Here is a 23,514-nt window from a genome sequence, read left to right on the forward strand (position 1 = left end):
AAACGTCAGATGTTGAACAAAGTGGGGAAAAAAGTAGCTGTTGGAGTTTTCAACTGCATCGATGCAAGACAATGCTTTCGTTGTCTGGTGACTTTAATAGTAATATACGTTACAAGAGCGGTATGTTGACGTTTTCATGTTCGAGGAAAAGATTGAAAAAGCGAAACGTAGTTGAGCTTTTTTAATTTCCGAGAACATGAAAACAAACATACCGCTCGTGTATCGTACTTCATTTTGTGCGAAGATCGTTTATTACATACCTGAAAGACGAATTTCTAATTAGTTGCAATGAAATCTCCATGTTGGTTTCTGTTTAATGACGCCAACTTCGGAAAACCAAAATATCTTTCTTCAACATTGTTGTTATAAAATGTTTTCTGTGTTTGCTATACTCCAGCAGGCCGTGATATACGTCTGTCTTCCCCCCCCCCCCCAGTCTATAAATGCGAACTTAAAACAAATGGTAAGGTTATGTAATGATTTATTTTTCATTTTAATATTTTAACAATATTATTTATATAACATATTGCAGTAATAACATCGGCATCTGGAATCGCGTTGATTTTTTCACGGCTTCCTTAATGTTACTTGTATCAGGAATGCAATAAGTTTCGTGGAGTAGTAGACTTTACTTAATTTTTGCAAATATTTAAAAACAATAATTAACATTGCAATTTAGGTGAAATTGCAGTGGTAAGTTTCAAATTTATAATTATTACTATGTTAAACGTCTCTAAAAATAATATGTTAGAAGCCTAAAGCAGTAAAATGAATGTCGCGCTTAAGCGGTAAGAAGAGGGAAATTGTTATGTGTGTTACGTTGGGAATACTGAATGTGGTATTTCACATTTACCGCGTATTGGTTCTGTGCGGAAAACAAGCAAATACGCACGATCTCGCACAAACTAACTTGAGGTCGATGCTGCAGTTGGAGTCGTTAAATAAAATACGTCTACTATTAAACTTCCGAGGAACTGCATTATTTACAGACCTATATAACTATGCCTATAAACATAGCTGCTGACATTATTGCACATTTCGACATGTCTATATTATTCAGACCTTCAAAGAATATTGGCTGTCTACATTACGGACTGCTGTACACTGTTTTATTGAACGTTGCAGTTGAATTGCCTTAATAATATTGGACCTTTATCCTCATTAGATTATTTCAGAGCGAACCAAATTCCTTGGACTTTTTTTGTGGTTTGAATTTGCACTATTGTTGACGTAACGATCTTACTGTATTTTTAATATTGTTTGAGTTATTTTGGATCTTGTTCTTTGATCTTACTCTTGGTACTTATTTCTGGACGGTACTGTAGATATTTATTTTTGCACTTTTGGTACTCATTTGGACCTTGCTGCCTGTACTTATTTGTCCTTCATTTCCGGTACATATTTTTGGACGTTACTCTCGATATTAATTTTTGGACCTTAAACTCGGTATTTATTTTTGGACCAAACCCTCAGCACTTATTTTTAGACATTACTCTCGGTACTTATTTTCGGACCTTACTTTCGGTAGTTGTTTTTTGGGCATTATTCTTTGCGCGTACTTACTTTAGGATCTAAATCTCGGTATTAAATGTTAGACCTTGCTCTCGGAACTTACTTTTATACCTTAGGCATACTCTCGGTATTTATTTGTGGATCTTACTCTTGAAACTTGTTTTGGACATTGCTCTAGGAACTTATTTTTTAAATCTTACTCTTGAAACTTGTTTTGGACTTTACTCTAGGAACTTATTTTTTCAATCTTACTCTTGAAACTTGTTTTGGACATTACTCTAGGAACTTATTTTTTAAATCTTACTCTTGAAACTTGTTTTGGACATTACTCTAGGAACTTATTTTTTAAATCTTACTCTTGAAACTTGTTTTGGACTTTACTCTAGGAACTTATTTTTTCAATCTTACTCTTGAAACTTGTTTTGGACATTACTCTAGGAACTTATTTTTTCAATCTTACTCTTGAAACTTGTTTTGGACTTTACTCTAGGAACTTATTTTTTAAATCTTACTCTTGAAACTTGTTTTGGACTTTACTCTAGGAACTTATTTTTTAAATCTTACTCTTGAAACTTGTTTTGGACATTACTCTAGGAACTTATTTTTTAAATCTTACTCTTGAAACTTGTTTTGGACATTACTCTAGGAACTTATTTTTTAAATCTTACTCTTGAAACTTGTTTTGGACATTACTCTAGGAACTTATTTTTTAAATCTTACTCTTGAAACTTGTTTTGGACATTACTCTAGGAACTTATTTTTTAAATCTTACTCTTGAAACTTGTTTTGGACATTACTCTAGGAACTTATTTTTTAAATCTTACTCTTGAAACTTGTTTTGGACATTACTCTAGGAACTTATTTTTTAAATCTTACTCTTGAAACTTGTTTTGGACATTACTCTAGGAACTTATTTTTTAAATCTTACTCTTGAAACTTGTTTTGGACATTACTCTAGGAACTTATTTTTTAAATCTTACTCTTGAAACTTGTTTTGGACATTACTCTAGGAACTTATTTTTTAAATCTTACTCTTGAAACTTGTTTTGGACATTACTCTAGGAACTTATTTTTTAAATCTTACTCTTGATACTTATTTTGGACTACTTTTGCAAAGTAAGTGAAATAGGGAGACGAGTACGACATGGTTACTCCTTATCACCTACACTGTTCAACATCTACTTGGAGGTTTTTTTTTTACATTACAAAGATAAAGATTAGATTTAGTGAAGAACCGTTTTAAGAACATTGGAGGTCAATAGTAGGAGGAGGAATATTAAAGTTAATAACATTTCCTTATGATATATTGTTGTTAGGATAAGAGGAGACGATACTAAAGGATAAGCTAGCTACCGAAGCTAAATGACGGCTGTGAGCAGTATGGGATGAAGATAAATACGCAAACAAGACGAAGATCATGATTGTCGGAAGAAAAATATCATCATCATCATTTCAGGGCTTAAGCCATAACTGGCTCGTACCGGTCCCATGAATTACAACTTTGTAAGGAGATAATTTAAACAATTAAAGTTAAAAAGCTTTAGAGAAAAGCATATGTTTTGAAAGCCTTTAGGTAAACTGCGAATTCTAAATGAGGCAGTAGACCAAGTGGGCAGCTTCAGATACTTGGGGCGTACTATAAGTAGTAACATGAGCCGCTGCCAGGAAGTCAAAAGGAGATTTTAATAGAATATATGCATCTTCTGCGGATCTCTGAAAAGGAACTGGGGAAGAAACTAGTGAAGTGCTTTGTGAGGAGTGTGACATTGTATGGAGTAGAAACATGGACATTACGACGAAATGAAGAAAAACAACTAGAAGTATCTGAAATGTGGATATGAAGAAGAATGGAGCGTGTGAAACGGACAAACATAATAAGAAATGAAGCTATGTTGGAAAGAGTAGGTGAAAAAAGAATGCTGCTGGAACTGAGCAGGAAGAAAAAAGGGAATTGGCTAGGAAGACAGTGACTACTGAAGGATACACTGGAAGGAGTGGTGAAAGGAAGAAAAGTTCGGGCAGAAGAAGGTATCAGGTGACAACATTAAGATACGTGGGTCATATGCGAACACTAAGAGGAAGACAGAAAATAGGAAAGATTGAGAATGCTGGGCTTGCACTGAAGGACCTGCCCTTAGGCAGAAAATTATGAATGAACTTTTGGAAACTTACCTGACTCTGTGTGCTTCTCTAATTGAATCTGTATGCGTGTCTGATTGTCTGATTGTGTGTGTCTGTTTGATTGTCTGTGTGCCTCTCTGATTGATTCTGTGTGTCTCTGTGATTGATTCTGTGTGTCTCTCTGATTGATTCTGTGTGTCTCTCTGATTGATTCTGTGTGTCTCTCTGATTGATTCTGTGTGTCTCTCTGATTCTGTGTGTCTCTCTGATTGATTCTGTGTGTCTCTCTGATTGATTCTGTGTGTCTCTCTGATTGATTCTGTGTGTCTCTCTGATTGATTCTGTGTGTCTGTCTGATTGTCTGATTCTGTGTGTCTGTCTGATGGTGTGCGTGTGTCAGTGTGTCTGATTTCTGTGTATCTGCCTGTTTGTTTCGAATCGCGCCTTCTGTCTTATCGTCTGTCTTACTGAGCATGTGGATTTTCCTATTTGTACTTTTTACTCTGTATATCGGCCTCCTGCCTTGACTCTTCATCTGTCTGCAAGTCTTTCTGACTGTATTTGGTTGTCTGATTCTGTATCTGCTCGCTTGTCTGATTGAGTATCCCCCTGCTAGCCTGTCTGTACATTTGTCTGTCCACTTGTTTGTGTATCTGCTCTTCTGATTGATTCTGTGTGTCTGAGAAATTAAAGGATTTTAAAATAATGGCATAGTGACTAACTGTAGTGTTAGACAAAGAATACGTACGATAATGATATGAACTAATTAAACATCCAAAATATAAGTATCTTAATCACATATTTAAATGGAAACAACGTATGGAAGGGATGGTATACTTCGCACGAAAACATGACGACCTTCCCTCATCCCCTTCACCAGTTAACTGCAGGCACGCGCAAGGGATAAACCCTTAGCCGAGTTGCCAATTCTTGAAGTCATTGTGATTTGCGAACGTTTTTCAAACTGTGTTCCGTGAAACCGCGATTTTCAGAAAGACTATATTATCTTTGTAAATATACCTTAATTTATAATTACTAAAACAAAATTGGTATAAAAATGAACAAACATATTTTAAAAACACTTTATATTTATATTTTCACTAACTTGTTTTGCCTAAATAAACAAAAAATGCAGACTTTTATATAATAAGTGTTAAATTCTCATGTTATTGAAGTTCCAGAATTTTATACTTAATTAAGAATGTTGCGCTGGTAAAATTTTCTGAAACTGTGATCATTGAATAGTTATATAATTTATAGTACAAAAGAGTAAAGTTAGACTTATCAGCTTCGCCTTGGGTGATAATTTCCACGAACGCATAAAGTCTGTTTACTCTAGTGTGCTATACAATATTTTATTCATTACTGGTATGTAAATTTAATTTTAAATTGCAGGGCTTTTCTTTGTACTGTGTTGTTGGCGAAGAAGTTCATATATATTCATTTTACTATTGCTAATATGTTGGTTGTCATGTAGAGTGATTTAAAAACATTTAATTCACTGCTGTAAGTTAGAAAACTTTTAAGCACTGCTGTGAATAATGTCATTATTTAGGTTGCTAAGGACGGTGTTGCTGTTGGCGATATCTCTTTCGCGTACTGTTCACATACTGTTCGGCGAAGTAAATCACGTATAAAATCGTCTATCTTACCGAATTATGTTTTAATTTGTTTATTTTCTCTTTAGTTGGTGAACCGTAATTCTTAATGTCTATGCCCATATATCCAACTCCGCCGGTTGCGTCCGATGTTAAGTGATTAAGATTTATACTTATTAAACTGCCTGAACTTTCGATAGATAGAATTTCTAACGTTAGACACAATTTTAACACTTTGTTTTCTTAGCTACGCTCCTCTGCAAATAAGATATTCTGTTTTCTCGACGGTGTTATTTGTTGTTCTTGTCGTGATGGTCCTGGATCTTCAGGTGTATCAGGAGGCCTGGCTGCGGATCATCTGCTCCTACACTCATTAATTATGGCCGGAATAAATTAGACATATTGAAGCGCACAACGGTATAAAACAACACGTCGAAAAAGACACTGAGAATGGGTGAAAGCCAACAGGTAGAGGCAATGATTACTACATTTGGCAATGCTGGGATCTATTGTATTTCTGCCACGCGGCTAGGGGTTGAGTAGAGGATGGGGGTTTATGAGGGATTACCAATTCCAAGAAGAGAGGCCGTCATGTTTCCGAGCCAAGTATAACAGCACGACTATTAAAAGTTGCAATGGTTAAGTAAATCTGGTAAAAAAGGAACAGATAAATGGTCCAGAAGTAGATAGAGTTAAAGTATTTACTGCAATCTGTTTATGCTATTAAGATAACATAGGTGAAGGTGAATATTTTCTAACATATAGGCCCCTAGAAAGAGAACTGCACTCTACTCTACATTAAATATGTATAACTGCACAGAATGTGTGAAAGTACACACATTTTGGCAACATAGCTTCTACCTGAGAGTAGCTGACAGTAGCTATTCCAGGAAAGGGAAATAGCCCTTGCGATGGCGCCAGAGGGTCAGGTAATATTGAGGGGAGGGTGTTACAACCCCTTTTTAACATCAGCAATACTTCAAAGAGTTCTTGGTTATAATAATAATACCTGTACACAATGTTTGCATTTCTGTGAACTTCAGTAACTGACCTTTGAATTAAAGTAAATGGAACAGCATGTGAACCATCTTATGCAAAGTATTGGATTTCTGTGTGTGGGAACTTCTATGAATTCGTGCTAGGTAAAGAATTTCATATTTCAAGCTCTAGGTATTCTTGTGTGTTTTGTCATGGAAATTTGCTTACTTTTATAGTTCCTTACCAGAGCTTCAGATTTGAGGTTATATCATTGTATAAGGTCCTCATACCGTTGCCGTCCACATCGTCGTGTCGTTGCCAAAATCAAGCTCCATCAATATCGACTTAATTCGCGTATTATTAATAGGGAGCGGATTTTTATGTGCTAAAAAATTTAAATATATTTATTTTTTATGTGTTAAAAAGTACGAAAATATTTGCTAAAAATATTTTTTTTAAATAAAATAAAAATACCTGACTTAGCTTGGAAAAAAAATGTTACTAGGTACTCACCCACCACACTTGAGTGCTAGTAGGGGGAAAGGTACAATTATTGGCAGGGTTAAGGATGATTTTTTTAGTCAATTAAAAATTGCGTAGGTATTTTAAGTTCAATCGTAAAAATGAAACTTCTATGGGACAAAGGGATATTTTTTACATATATTCACATATATCAAATTACATTTTAAATTTAAATAATAATATTTTTTCATGTGAAAAGAATAAGTTCTGAAAAATACAATTCTTGGCAGAGTTGTTACAATATTTGGCAGGTATTGATACAGTTCTTGGCATACTCGTTTTATCAACAGTTTATAACAAAATTGAAATCAACACACGTCCCACTGATTCATTATCACTTTCAGTGTTTAAAAATAAGTCTTCACTATCACTTTCATCAAGATTATAGCACACATGACAAAGGAAATCATCGCAGTCTGTATTGTCGGGAATATGTTGTTGATGATTTTTAGGTACACATTTCTCGTGGAATAACTTATTGCACAGTGAACATTGCAGGCGTCCATTTTCAGTTTTAATATTACGAACACAAACATAACACATGCCTTGTTTGAAAGATGACATTTCAGTTACATCAGTACCCTTACCCACGTTAGTAACTCGCTCTTTCTTTTTCTTAGGCATCTGTTTTGTATTTAGAGTTCTTTCTTCTCTCTTTCTCTTCCTTTGTTCTTTCTTCTCTTGTTCTACCTGTTTTCTGTGTTCTTTATCTGCCTGAATCTTTTTCCAAATTTTGCTTGTTGTCTATCGTTTTATAGTCTGAAATGATTGGCTTAATTATAGAATTAAAACAGTGCTTTGTCTTTTCATTACCTTTGGTTGTACACCTTTACGAAACACTTCGTTCCACATCCTGAAGAGAATATACAATTCATTATTGTGATCTACTTCAGTCTCACTCTTAATGTCTATGAACTTTTCTATTAATTCTTCATCCAACACTAATTTAAAATGTTCATAATCTAATTTTGGCAATAGTTCACTGTATGACTGAGCTGATGTCTCATTTATTACTTTGCTTCTAAGACATTTTGAGTAATGAATGGAATCAGGATTCCAAGGAAATAGCCCATATGCTCAGAAACCACTTCGGAGCATTTTAACTTTAGCGTACTTCTCTAGGGCTGCTTCTAAGACGGGACAGAAATGTTCATTTTTCAGGTCTTCATGAGGGTGATCTTTGTGCGCCAATTAAGCACTCCTTTCCTCCGGCCTTCTTTTATGGGTCTAAATGCTGCTACGTCAGCTGGTTGAAAAATTCGCGTTGCGTTGGAATACAACGCGATTAATACAATGCCAAGTTCTGTGCAGAGTTGAATAATATGGCATAATATGTGGCTTTTATGCTCATCTTTAAATAGAATTACGGGTGTTTAGATGTTTTTCTCTTTTAGAAATGACACAAAAACATTTCCAACATACTCATAGAAGACTTCAGTTTTCATCCAGCCTCTATCGCTGCGACCAATTCCTCAGGAATCTGGAACTGAGCTCCCAATTTCTGCTGGAATCCTCTTGTACGGAAAAACTACCATCGGTGGTACCACCAAGCCACTAGCTAAAAAGATTAACATTAAAGTTATGGAGGTTTTGGCATTTCCTTGATTCACCTCATAAATATTTCTAGCTGCTTTTGGGCCTAAAACTTTTCAATTTACAGCATTCAACATGAAACTTGTCTCGTCAGCATTGAATATCCTGTCAGGTTGATTAAGAACATCAATGTTCTGTTCTTTCGTTAGACTTAAGATATTTTGACAAACTAGTTTCGAATGTCTTTTTTGCTGACGCAGCTGTTTGCTGAAGTGACAGCTCCACTAGTCCGAGTCGCAGTATCTGGATGTCTTTTCAGAAAAGCCTTATACCAACCTATACTTGGTGTATTGTATATGAATTGATTTGGCCGTTTGTGGAGAAATTCTTCGACACTTGCAATCACATCTGCCTTACGACGAGGGAATCCTTTTCTACAACTATCAATGATCCATTTTTTCATCAGTCAAAATTGTGTTGGAGTCAGGGCGACTTTTAACAAAATCTTGCTTTAAATGCAAACTCAATTGCTGCCCAAGGAACGTTATGTTTCTTCGCAACTGCATTTTTTTGGAAGTCCACTTTTGATATCATTAATAGCAGCTTCTAAATCCTCAGATGTGTATCTTTACTTTTTTGACGACATTTCTGACATCCTGTGTAGGGCGAAAAGTTTTCCATAATATCGCAATACTGCCAACAACTATCACACTTTTTCGTTTCAAAATTACAGTTTATTGGCACCCCTGCCAAGAACTGTAACCAAGTATCAGAAGTGAGTCGAAAATATACCTAATTGAACTACATTACAAGGCGATTCAAAATCTGTACTTATATCACTAATACACAATAATATAGTTGTTGGCAGGGGGTGCCAATAATTATAATATGTAGAAAAAAATGATACAGATGTTGGCACTCAAATTATTTTAAGTAAAATTAGGTTATGAGATTGAATGAATTTAATTACATAACCAGCAGAACATACAGATCAAGTATAACTGCATTTTAAATATGTAATATACAACATAGACAGGTACTCACAGAATATGTCACTCCTATGTTCTTATTTTTTTCTTTATAATTCAACACTAGATATGCAGTTCAGAACATTTACACACAGCATGAAGACTCAAAGAAAAATGGAGAGAAAACATTCACATAATAATGTGACCAACATTATGAGCTATATTTTTCCCTAAGTAGGTTTGTCTGTGGGAAAAAAATAAACTTATTATTATTAACTATATTCAACACCTGCCAAGAACTGTCACACTGCCAACAATTGTACCGTACACCCTAGTTGACCGAGAATTGCAGTGAACGACAAAGATCATCTCCAAATTCTCCATCACAAATGCATGCCGATTATCTCTGAACAACGACGACTTATACTCTTTCCACATCACAGGACGTCAGACGTGCATATTTAAAGAGAGGAATGTCACAAACACATACACCGTCAATTTCACCTACAGGCACATCCTCCAATACTTGAGCAACTTTACACATTTTTTTATATCCACTGTTTTTCCTAAACACATTCTAGAATTTGTCCCTTAGTACTTGTACTTCTGAACCTGGTAGCGAGTCTAGTTTAATTTTCACGGCACACACATCCCTGTTTCAGACAACAGGTTTTTGGATGTTTCGAGTTTTTTTATGGTGTCACACAAAAAGCTTAGATTTGCTAATAGGAAAGCCAAATCGGTTTTTAAAAACAACCATCTTTCAGCATATCTTAAAGGATATCGATTGACGAAGCCCGATAACAGGGAATCACAAGACGTATTGCCTTACTTGATGGACATGGGCGAGAGGCGAGAGATTTGTTTAAATTAAATAATGTTCATATCCAAGCTCTTATCTGTTTTGTTTCACAAACAAAGCGTGGAATGAAATCATCTTCAGCAACAGTAAACATTCCTAATTGTGTGTTGCAAGATCTCTCCTCCTTGTCCACGTTAATTTATTTTCTAATAATAACACTGATATGCTGCCTAGCAGTTCTCAGAACTTGAGGCGAAACTATTACGAAAATGGATCACGGATACACCACACAGCGCTTAGAAACACGAAACAACCAAGAATTCTTAAAAAGATAACATACGTCTGAGTGACATAATTGATTTAGTTTTAAAATGTTTAAAAGTTCTTGTAAAAAATTATTTAAGTAAAAAAACTCCAAGATTTATGTGTTTATAATAGATTTCCTGAAAATATGTATTTACATAATTTTTTTGGTGAAAATATGTGTATTTATGTGAAATAAAATTCGGGGTTTAAACTTAAAACTTCATGTTCGGAATTTTTAACTTTGTTAATTGTGTTTTATCACACGCAAAAATAATATTTAATTATATAGAAATCCGCTCCTTACTAATTACATTCAATAATGACAATTAATGATAAACACAATTAATAATACATTAATAAAAATAATAATAATAGTAATAATAATAATAATAATAGTAATAATAATAAATACTAATAAATAATTATGATAATGATGATGATAATAATAATAATAATAGTAATAATAATAATAATAATAATAATAATAATAATAATAATAATAGTAATAGTAATAAGGAGCATCCTAAATTAAATGAAGCATGATCACTTAAAATACATTTAAAGTAAATCTAATTTGTATCTTAACCCTAAGTTCGAATTAAAAGCCACGAGTATGATATGTCCATACCTGCACAAGTACCTTTCAGCACTACACTCATTTCGCTGTCAACTCACTCACTGTACTGGAACTACGACACATTTCACTGATTCTATCCTGATTTCACTAACACTTTAAAAACATTTCACTGTTCAAATACTTTGCTCTACCACTATAAACTATAAAACTTCACTGACGCAAACACACTTCACTTACACAACACACTTCACTGACACAACATAATTATTCACTGATACAACACTTCAAATAACAAAACATCAATTACACCCTTTAAATAGTGTGCATAATATACCACTGTCTATTAATAAAGTCCTTAAGCCTATTTTTAAAAATGTTTTTGGTTGTTGGTAAAGCCTTTAGTAAGTCTGCAGGTAAAGTATTCCAATCCCTGATAATACGATTGGGAAAAGAAAACTTTCCAGTGTCCGTCTTCTGTCTTCTTTCCCTTCATTTATATAAGTGGTCATTCCTTGAAGAGTAATTTGGCGGCTGCAACCTAATTTTCATTTCTCTTCAGGCAAGCTCGCTAGAAATGTGTTGTGCGATTTTATGAACAGGAAATGCTGTGTTTTTTGCTTTGTTTTACAGGTTACGTTGTTAGAAAATCAAAATTGTGACTTATCATATTTTATTTCAATTATTAATTGATGCATTTGTTTGTTAAATTTTATAAATACGCTTCTTATAATCAGTAATGGTTTTTATTTTATTTTTATTTTATAAATCCGATATATATATTTCATATACCGCTGGAAAGATGAAATTTCAGAGAATATAATGCGGTAAAAAGAAACAATGAAAATGTTTACTATTCTTTCAAGATGGCCTTCAAACTTTTTAGTACATTCCAGCTACATCTGACGAATTGTAATAATAAAAAAGTCAGCTTTTAGAAATGAATGGTGTATGTTTCATATACCGTTGGAAAGATGAGATTTCAGAGAATATAATGCGGTAAAAAGAAAAATGAACATGTTTACTATTCTTTCAAGATGGCCTTCAAACTTTTTAGTACATTCCAGCTGCATCTGACGAATTGTAATAATAAAAAAGTCAGCTCTTTAGAAATGAATGGTGTATGTTTCATATACCGCTGGAAAGATGACATTTCAGAGAATATAATGCGGTAAAAAGAAAGAAATGAAAATGTTTACTATTCTTTCAAGATGGCCTTCAAACTTTTTAGTACATTCCAGCTGAATCTGACGAATTGTAATAATAAAAAGTCAGCTCTTTAGAAATGAATGGTGTATGTTTCATATACCGTTGGAAAGATGAGATTTCAGAGAATATAATGCGGTAAAAAGGAAAATGAAAATGTTTACTATTCTTTCAAGATGGCCTTCAAACTTTTTAGTACATTCCGGCTGCATCTGACGAATTGTAATAATAAAAAAGTCAGCTCTTTAGAAATGAATGGTGTATGTTTCATATACCGCTGGAAAGATGAGATTTCAGAGAATATAATGCTGTAAAAAGGAAAAATGAAAATGTTTACTATTCTTTCAAGATGGCCTTCAAACTTTTTAGTACATTCCAGCTGCATCTGACGAATTGTAATAATAAAAAAGTCAGCTCTTTAGAAATGAATGGTGTATGTTTCATATACCGCTGGAAAGATGACATTTCAGAGAATATAATGCGGTAAAAAGAAAAAATGAAAATGTTTACTATTCTTTCGAGATGGCCTTCAAACTTTCTAGTACATTCCAGCTGCATCTGACGAATTGTAATAATAAAAAAGTCAGCTCTTTAGAAATGAATGGTGTATGTTTCATATACCGCTGGAAAGATGAGATTTCAGAGAATATAATGCGGTAAAAAGAAACAATGAAAATGTTTACTATTCTTTCGAGATGGCCTTCAAACTTTCTGGTACATTCCAGCTGCATCTGACGAATTGTGATAATAAAAAAGTCAGCTCTTTAGAAATGAATGGTGTATGTTTCATATACCGCTGGAAAGATGACATTTCAGAGAATATAATGCGGTAAAAAGAAAAACTGGAAATGTTTACTATTCTTTCGAGATGGCCTTCAAACTTTTTACTACATTCCAGCTGCATCTGACGAATTGTAATAATAAAAAAGTCAGCTCTTTAGAAATGAATGGTGTATGTTTCATATAGGCCTACCGTTGGAAAGATGAGATTTCAGAGAATATAATGCGGTAAAAAGAAAAAATGAAAATGTTTACTATTCTTTCAAGATGGCCTTCAAACTTTTTAGTACATTCCAGCTGCATCTGACGAATTGTAATAATAAAAAAGTCAGCTCTTTAGAAATGAATGGTGTATGTTTCATATACCGCTGGAAAGATGACATTTCAGAGAATATAATGCGGTAAAAAGAAAAAATGAAAATGTTTACTATTCTTTCAAGATGGCCTTCAAACTTTTTAGTACATTCCAGCTGCATCTGACGAATTGTAATAATAAAAAAGTCAGCTCTTTAGAAATGAATGGTGTATGTTTCATATACCGTTGGAAAGATGAAATATCAGAGAATATAATGCCGTAAAAAGAAAAAATAAAATGTTTAGTATTCTTTCAAGATGGCTTTCAAACTTTTTAGTACATTCCAGCTGAATCTGACGAATTGTAATAATAAAAAAGTCAGCTCTTTAGAAATGAATGGTGTATGTTTCATATAGGCCTACCGTTGGAAAGATGAGATTTCAGAGAATATAATGCGGTAAAAAGAAAAAAATGAAAATGTTTACTATTCTTTCAAGATGGCCTTCAAACTTTTTAGTACATTCCAGCTGCATCTGACGAATTGTAATAATAAAAAAGTCAGCTCTTTAGAAATGAATGGTGTATGTTTCATATACCGTTGGAAAGATGAAATTTCAGAGAATATAATGCGGTAAAAAGAAAAAAATGAAAATGTTTACTATTCTTTCAAGATGACCTTCAAACTTTTTAGTACTTACATTCCAGCTGCATCTGACGAATTGTAATAATAAAAAAGTCAGCTCTTTAGAAATGAATGGTGTATGTTTCATATACCGTTGGAAAGATGAAATATCAGATAATATAATGCTGTAAAAAAAAATGAAAATGTTTACTATTCTTTCAAGATGGCCTTCAAACTTTTTAGTACATTCCAGCTGAATCTGACGAATTGTAATAATAAAAAAGTCAGCTCTTTAGAAATGAATGGTGTATGTTTCATATAGGCCTACCGTTGGAAAGATGAGATTTCAGAGAATATAATGCGGTAAAAAGAAAAAATGAAAATGTTTACTATTCTTTCAAGATGGCCTTCAAACTTTTTAGTAAATTCCAGCTGCATCTGACGAATTGTAATAGTAAAAAAAGTCAGCTCTTTAGAAATGAATGGTGTATGTTTCATATACCGTTGGAAAGATGAAACTTCAGCGAATATGATGCAGCAAAAAAGAAAACATTCACAGATTTTCAAGGTGACCTACAAATTTTTAGCACATAAGATGGATTATTAAAAAATGGCTCTTTAGAACTGAGTAGTCTGTATGTTGGATATACCGTTGGAAAGAGGAATTTTCAGGGAATCATCATCATCAAATACATTATGGTTTAGGCCCTTAGGCCTGTTCCATTTCAAGGAAATCAGAACTGTTCTCTCCATCTCTTTCTGGGCCTGCCAAGATACCTTCTACCAACTGGTTGATATAGGAACATCTTTAGAGGGGTACGGTTTATGTCCATTCTCATTAGATGTTGGTACCACTGCTATCTAGAAGAGTCTATGAAGTGAAGAAGACTTTGTATTTGTAACTCTTCACGGATTTCACTATTTCTCTTCTGATCTTTCAATCTGTAACCAGCAGGAAGCCTCAATAATGTAATCCCCGCCGCCTCTATTGTTCTACGTTGTTGTTTGGTCAGTACCCAATTTTCGGCTCCATATGTTAACAATGGTATTGCCATTGTCTTATAAAATTTCAGTATTGTTTCTTTCCGGACTCTTTTCATTAGAGTTCGTTTCATTGTTCCCAGGAGCTGTAGAAATCTGGAGAGTTTAGTTTCTTGATCGCTTGGTTGGTCATACGTAATATTACACCCTAGGTAAATAAAATTTGAAACCTGTTCTAAATTGATATCATTGATTGAAAATTTGGTTCGTTTGGGTTGAGATCCTATGAATCCGAAAATTTTTGTTTTCTTTGTAGATGCCTTCAAATTGTAATCGAAAGCTATTTTATACATGCTGAATACTGTTTTTTGTAGATTGTGCTCATTATCTTAGACGATCAATAAACCATCGGCAAAAAGCATAAAATTTAGAGTTTTTTTCCGATAAAATTAACGTTCAGTTGTGCTCCCCAATTTCTCACAGCTTCGTCGATATAAAAATTAAACAATGCATGTGATATGTGGTACTCTTGTCTTACACCTCTTGATATTTTCTTTGAACTCTTACTGATTCCGAAAATTGTTTTAATTTTTATTATGGTATTCATATACATATTTTGAATAGCTCTTATTAAATGTGTTGGTATGCCCCTTTTCAGCGAATATAATATACTAGTGGCTTGTGCAGCAATTGCTGCAAACTAAGTTCATTAGACGTTCAAATAAACATTTTTCAGATTTATTTTCAATGAAGAATACCAGACATTCTGAAAGTTATTTGCTTCCATAATAATGAAAGATGCTTTCTCTCGAGCCAATACTGAAGAGAACCACGCATATAAATATTTACACAACACCGCCATTAAATATATGAAAAAGACCCAACCCCACTTAATTAATAACTATAAAAATATTTGATTTTAATAATATTATTATCTAACGTAAGTTTTATAGCTTTCAGTAACATATACTATATATACTATATAGCCGCCACTCAGTAAAATATAGAAATCAAAATCTAATTTAAGTTATTCTCTACGTATACTTATATAACCCCAAAACATTTCACTTTCATATCATCAATATAGCATTAATATGTATAATTAATGAAAAATAGTCACATCATGGCATTAACCACAATAATATTTCATTTCTAATGGTAATAATGTCATCAAACCACCTCAAGTTTTGTAGTTTTTAATATCCAATACACAGCTGTACCCAGAAAATCACACACCACAGAATCGAACCTGTAAATTATTTTTAGTAAGTTCAGTTTTTAATAACCAATTTAATTTGAGCTCTAATATATCAGCATTCTTGCAGATCATGGCCTTCGTGTAATATTGTTTACTGTAATGTGTGTTTTGTTTTATTCTAAATTCAATTAGCTAGTTCTCAAAACTGACGACAGATGGATTTTGGAAAATAGGAAAATTATGCTGAAAAATTGACATTTCACTGAAAACTACTATTTTTCTGAAAAAACTTTGAGTTCCAAGCTTCAAAATGAGGGGTCATTTATTAAAATCCGTTTAGCCGTTTTCCCGTAATTTCCATTACCAGTTCAAATTATATATATACTAGTGGCAGCAAATGCTGCTGCAAACTAAGTTCGTTAGACGTTCAAATAAAAATTTTTCAGATTTATTTTCAATGAAGAATACTTGTCTTTTCGATAGTTATTTGCTTCCATAATAATGAAACATACTCCCTCTGAATGAATTTTTTTAGGCCAAATACTTTTTCTTGAACCTATCCAACTTCAGTTTTTGAGTTTCAACGCGAAAACGCAAATATCAATGTCAGGACGACAGCAGTAGCTATTTCAGGTCATTGTGGATTGTATGGAAAAGTTAAAAAAATGTCAGGTTTGCTAAGGTTTCGAACAATAGCATTTTCGTATAGCTGCTGCATGTAGAACTTGAAATATAGAGCGTAAAATCATTTTATCCTACTAAGAGATCTTGCTGAAATGATCTGGAGACTACAAAATTTTCTAGGCCTCTTATTTTATCAGTAATACCTTTTTATCTTTCCTTAGGAACTGTAATTTTTGCGCTCTCTCTACCAATACTGAAGACAATGACACATACCAATATCTACACTACACCGCCATTAAGTATATGAAAAAGACCCAACCCCACTGGTTTAATAAGTATAAAAATATTTAATTTTTAATAACAATATTATTATCTTACTTAAGTTTTGCAGTTATATATAGCAGTCACTCAGTAAATTATAGAAATGAAGATCTAAATTAAGATATTCTCTACATTTACTTACATAACCTCAAAACGTTTCACTTTCATGTCATCAATATAGCATCAATATTATGTACAATTAGTGAAAAATAGTCACATCATGATATTAACTATAATAATATTTAATTTCTAATGATAATAATGTCATCAAACGACCTCAAGTTTCGTAGATTTCAATATCCAATACACAGTTGTACTCAGAAAATTATACACTGCAGAATCAGTTTTTAATAACAAATTGAATTGAGCTCTAAATATGTCGGCAATCCTGCGGTCATGGCCTTCGTGTAATAGCCTATTGTTTATTGTAGTGTGTGTTTTGTTCTGAAATTTACTCAAATCGGCCGTGATTCAATACAATTAGTTCTCAAAACTGACAATAGATGGATTTTGGAAACTAGGAAAGTTATGTAGGAAAATTGACATGTCACTGAAAACTACTACTTTTCCGAAAAACTTTGGATGCCAGGCATGAAAATGAGGGGTCACTCATTAAAATCCGTTCAGCCGTTTTCCCGTAATTTCCATTACCAGTTCAAATTATACATACAGTAGATAGATAATGCAGTAAAAAAATAACATTTTTACTGTTTTTCAAGATGGCCTTCAAACATTTTGGTACATCCCTGCTGCATATAGCGGATTGCTGCTAAAAAAAAGCTCTTTAAAAGTGAGTAGTGTGCATAATGTTTCATCTACCTTTGGAAAGAGGAAATTTCAGAGCATGTAATGCAATAAAACACCAAAAGAAATGTTCACTGTTTTTTCAAGGTCAGGGTTCTCTTAAGATCGATTGAGAGTTGATTTGTTGTTTGGCAGAATCCTTGAAACGCTTCTTCACTCTAACAAAGTTTCAGAAGCGCTGTAGCACGTTGATTTAAGTGTCTCATAAGCTGTTAAGAATTACAGGATAAACAATTACAATGAAATATAGAACTGCGACAGACGTACCTGCAGTCTCTTCCATTGTTTTATGTTTAATTACAGTTAATATGCGTGGCCGCAGTAAAACAATACGCAGCGCTTAACACTAGCTGCTCCACTTCATCCAGCGAGTCAGTAGCTTTTAAGAGTATAATAATAATCATATTGTCTCGGGTTCGGAGCAAGTATCGCTCAATAAACAAAGCTAGGCCAGAACAAAGAACCCGTGTTCCTGATTACGAGACCGCTGGGGCTATCATGTTTCGCATTCCTCTTTATCCGCTGTTAATTCCTGCAGCCTCCCCCTGCGTGGCGCAGAAATCATAGACCGGCAGTGATTGACGTGGCGAACACACTGAGATGCTGTTTTGCAGTGCTACTATGTCTGTCTGCCTTCAACAGGTACGGACGGCTTCTTAACGTCGATATAGTGGAATAATAATCGTGATATAATACGTACAAAGGAAAATTTGTCATTATTTCTTTCATTTCGAGTTCTTCCTTCTCGATTAATACGTTTCTCTTCCGCCCTTCTCCCTTGATATTGTTTATTTCTCTTCTAATTCTTTCCTTCCTCTTCTACAGCTTCCTTTCTGTGTTTATCGTGTTTTTCCTCCCTTAGGGCTATCTTTATTTTTCATGCCCTCTTTTTTGTCTTTCTCATGTTCTTTTCTCCTTTTCGTCTCATGTTCTTCTCTCTCCGTCTTTCTCGTGTTCGTCCATTTTCGTCTTTCTCGTGTTCTTCCATTTTCGTCTTTCTCGTGTTCGTCCATTTTCGTCTTTCTCGTGTTCTTCCATTTTCGTCTTTCTCGTGTTCTTCCATTTTCGTCTTTCTCGCGTTCTTCCATTTTCGTCTTTCTCGCGTTCTTCCATTTTCGTCTTCCTCGCGTTCTTCCATTTTCGTCTTTCTCGTGTTCTTCCATTTTCGTCTTTCTCGTGTTCTTCCATTTTCGTCTTTCTCATGTTCTTCACATTTCGTCTTTCTCTTGTTCTTTCATTTTCGTCTTTCTCGTGTTCTTCCATTTTCGTCTTTCTCGTGTTCTTCCATTTTCGTCTTTCTCGTGTTCTTCCATTTTCGTCTTTCTCGTGTTCTTCCATTTTCGTCTTTCTCATGTTCTTCACATTTCGTCTTTCTCTTGTTCTTCCATTTTCGCCTTTCTCGTGTTCTTCCATTTTCGTCTTTCTCGTGTTCTTCACTTTTCGTCTTTCTCGAGTTCTTCACTTTTCGTCTTTCTCGTGTTCTTCCATTTTCGTCTTTTTCGTGTTCCTCCATTTTCGTCTTTCTCGTGTTCTTCACTTTTCGTCTTTCTCGTGTTCTTCACTTTTCGTCTTTCTCATGTTCTTCACTTTTCGTCTTTCTCGTGTTCTTCACTTTTCGTCTTTCTCGTGTTCTTCACTTTTCGTCTTTCTCGTGTTCTTCCATTTTCGTCTTTTTCGTGTTCTTCCATTTTCGTCTTTTTCGTGTTCTTCCATTTTCGTCTTTCTCGTGTTCTTCACTTTTTGTCTTTCTCGTGTTCTTCACTTTTCGTCTTTCTCGTGTTCTTCACTTTTCGTCTTTCTCGTGTTCTTCACTTTTCGTCTTTTTCGTGTTCTTCACTTTTCGTCTTTTTCGTGTTCTTCCATTTTCGTCTTTCTCGTGTTCTTCACTTTTCGTCTTTCTCGTGTTCTTCCATTTTCGTCTTTCTCGTATTCTTCACTTTCCGTCTTTCTCGTGTTCTTCACTTTCCGTCTTTCTCGTGTTCTTCACTTTCCGTCTTTCTCGTGTTCTTCACTTTTCGTCTTTCTCGTGTTCTTCCATTTTCGTCTCTCGTGTTCTTCCTCCCATTTCGTCTTTCAATTTTCTTTCTCCTATTTCGTCTTTCAATGTCCTTCCTCCTATTTCGTCTTTCAATGTTTTGCTCCTATTTCGTCTTTCAATCGTCTTTGCTCTCATAATTCGTTATTGCTCTCCTTATACCTTAGTCCTCACCGTGTCATTGATCTCTTCCCATCATGTCACTGGCAAGGACCTCTCCGTCACGCAGTAATGGTCACCTCCTTTCCTTATTCCGCCTTCTCCTCGTGCCTCACTTGCCTCCGCCATTCCTCTTTCCTCATGGACTTTCTTCCTCCTCCCCCTCGCGCGTCAACGATTTTCTTCTTCTCCTCATGTGCCACTGAACTCCTCTTCATGCGTCACTGATCTCCACTTCACGTGTCACCGACCACTTCCTCCTCCCATCATGCGTCAAATCCACACATTCGTCCCCCTCGTGCGTCACCGATCACCACCTCATTCTCCTGTATCGACGATCACCTCCTCTCCCTCATGCGTCACCGATCACCACCTCCTCTTCATGTGTCACTGATCACTTCCTCCTCTCCCTCATGCGTCACCGATCACCACCTCATCCCCCTGTGTCACCGATCACCACCACCTCTCCCTCATGAGTCACCGATCACCACCTCCTCTTCATGTGTCACCGATCACTTCCTCCTCTCCCTCATGCGTCACCGATCACCACCTCCTCTTCATGTGTCACCGATCACCTCCTCCTCTCCCTCATGCATCACCGATCACCACCTCCTCTTCATGCGTCACCGATCACCTCCTCCTCTTCATGCGTCACCGATCACCTCCTCCTCTTCATGCGTCACCGATCACCTCCTCTTCCCTCTCATGCGTCACCGACACCACCTCATGTGTCACCGATCACCTCCTCCTCCCTTCATGCGGTCACCGATCACCTCCTCTTCTCCGTCGTACGTCACCGATCACCACCTCCTCTTCATGTGTCACCGATCACCTCCTCCTCTCCCTTATGCATCACCGATCACCACCTCCTCTTCATGCGTCACCGATCACCTCCTCTTCCCCCTCATGCGTCACCGACACCACCTCATGTGTCACCGATCACCTCCTCCTCCCTTCATGCGGTCACCGATCACCACCTCCTCCTGTGTCATCGATCACCTCCTCATCCCCCTCATGCATCAAATATAAACTCCTCCTCCCCTCATGCACTCCTAATCTCCTCATGCGCCCCTGGCCTCCTCTCCCCCTCATTCATTACTCATCTCATCTTTATCCTTTTTCCTCTCTGCTTGTGCATATTCTTGCTCGCCTGTCAGTGACTCCTTCATTCAAGGTTAATTTTCATGGTCGACAAGAGTTTCTTTTTCTCCTTATGCTGATGCAACATTATAATTTTTTATATTCTTTCTTCATGCATTCGTTTTGGCTGTTCATTCTGTATTTCTCTTACTTTGTAATAAACTGTTTTATGAGAAATATGATAGTATATCGACAACATAAGTGTTCATAAATCACAGTATTAAGTATGTTTAAATATGTTTGTCAAAAACTGTGCTTGTGTGGTGGTAGTGGTAGTGGTGATGGTGATGCTGACGGTGCAGATATTTTATTTCATCTACCACGGGGAATCCCGTACTGTCGTCTGCAGCCATCGCTCTGATTGGCGTTTGTCTTCTACGCGTTCGAAAATGACGTAACATACATATTTCTTATGCTAAGAGGGAAAACGATCATGTAGCGTAATGCACAGGAAAGCAGCTTCCAAATTTATTTCTGCATTTCATGAAAGACTTAAAGTATTAACTTGAACCAGGAAATAATGCAGACGATGACTGGGGAAGGGAGGGGGGTTAATTTAAACTCGGCTAATCCTGAAGAACCGTTTCATAGACATTTTGATGCTTTATTTGATGTCGAACCGAGCAGACAGTGACAGAGTCGTTCTTGCTTATCTAGGTGACTCCTAGTCTTAGCGGTGCTGCCCTCAATCCCAACGCTGACGTTTTCGAAAGCAAGCAGCCAGACGGCGGCATCGATGTGTCCGCAAGTTGGGATCCACCTGACCCAGAGTTCTCGTCTCTGGACGGTAAGTACACACGACATCTGCAAGCTAGCATCACAGTCTACTATATACAGTCACGAAGCTTGGGGTGATTTTTTGCATTTCTCACGATAGTTGCTAGCCGCTTGGAGCGCTGTGAGCACTAGGAACAATAGACTGTGTCACTGCCATAGTGATCTAATTCAGGCAGTAAGGCAGACCATGTGACTCGCTTAACCCGATCACGAAAGGCGGCGTTTCAACCATATAAATTAATTGGAATGCATAAAAAGTAACATATATTTCTCTAAAATGTAGTGTAATTGCATTAGTAAAATTTAAAACAATGATTAGGAGACACTTCAGACATAATTCCTGGCGAGTTAAGGTGTAATATTATTTTTGGTGTGAAAATTACGTTGTTTGTATGTGTAATACTTGCCTTTATTTCGATTAATATTGCGAAATTCTTGTACATTCATTTATGCACGATTCAATAATTTTCAGTTACACCGCACGAATATTTAGATATATTGAAATTATAGATTATGTTTACTGTACCAGTTGCCCATTTCTGTCTAATTTTAGTGGTCTCCAATGCCCTGCCACTACATATGTATGTTATGTCATATGGAAAGTATAGGTTATGCTTACTTTATTTAACTTATATTCCTATATTCGCAATTATACATTATAATTAAACATGTCATGTATGACACCCGTCACATTCTATTCGTCTGTATTTTAATACTACAATTGAGTACTGAATTATTATATTTATCTACTACCTAAGAGACGAAGTAACACAATCGTACGTACACTAATTTCATAGGAGTGATATGGTAAATTTTCTGTCTACAATTAAGGAAGGTAGATGTGCTAAATTAAAATCACAATATAAATTCGTTTTTATTGAACCTCAAAATAGCTTCCATTCTAAACTTAAAATGTTGATGCGAATAGATTATGTTAACGCGTAAAATTCTCTTCACATTAAAATAACACAGTTTTGTAATTATTTCTGCATCATAATATGCATCAAGAAGTAAACGGAACTTATGGACACATTGCACTAAATAAAACTTAGCAATGATACGCAATAAAATTATAATATAAGTTAATATTTCACTGAGCTATATACACCGAACATACATTACGGCCTGGTCTAGATCGAAAAGGCATTTACTGCGCCGTATTTCGCTCTGTTGTGAAAAGTTGTGTAAACTGTGAAATGTTCCTTATCGGTTGTAATAGCTGTAAATGGCTAAAATACAATAATTTGAATAATAATATGGGACAAGGAGACGTTTGTGGTACTATAAATATTGTACGAAAAAGAGGTCAGATTTATCCTTCTTCCGAAAAAACCAGGAAGGTGAGTTTATAAAATATAATATACACTTTATGAAAATAATATATAAACCTTATGTATTTCACATTTCAATAGTGGAAGGAAGGTGTTAATTTTTTCAAAAGAATACGATATCGAAAGTACAATACATTTTATCGTCTGCTGGGGAAAGGTTCTGTGATGAGGCGATAGTAGCGATCCTGGTGGTGAGCATCTATGAATGCATATTTCGATGTCTATGTTTGCATATTTAGTAAGTATTGAGCTTCGTGACTATATACTAGACTGTGCTAGCATATTGTGCCTCGTACTCAGAAATTGTGTAGATGAAATACAGGGTGT

General features: G+C 35.2%; 1 protein-coding gene across 4 annotated transcripts in view; it reads left to right on the forward strand.

The window, feature by feature from the left end:
• Larp4B (La-related protein 4B) overlaps positions 1-23,514 on the forward strand; it is a 330,307-nt gene that overhangs the window by 133,693 nt on the left and 173,100 nt on the right. For all 4 annotated transcript variants that reach the window (XM_069844065.1, XM_069844246.1, XM_069844414.1 and 1 more), the window contains exon 2: positions 21,737-21,866. In XM_069844065.1, coding sequence (XP_069700166.1) covers positions 21,737-21,866 — 130 coding nt within the window. The remainder of the gene's footprint in view (positions 1-21,736; positions 21,867-23,514) is intronic.

This window comes from Periplaneta americana, chromosome 1, assembly GCF_040183065.1.
Source record: "Periplaneta americana isolate PAMFEO1 chromosome 1, P.americana_PAMFEO1_priV1, whole genome shotgun sequence".
Taxonomy (NCBI): domain Eukaryota; kingdom Metazoa; phylum Arthropoda; class Insecta; order Blattodea; family Blattidae; genus Periplaneta; species Periplaneta americana.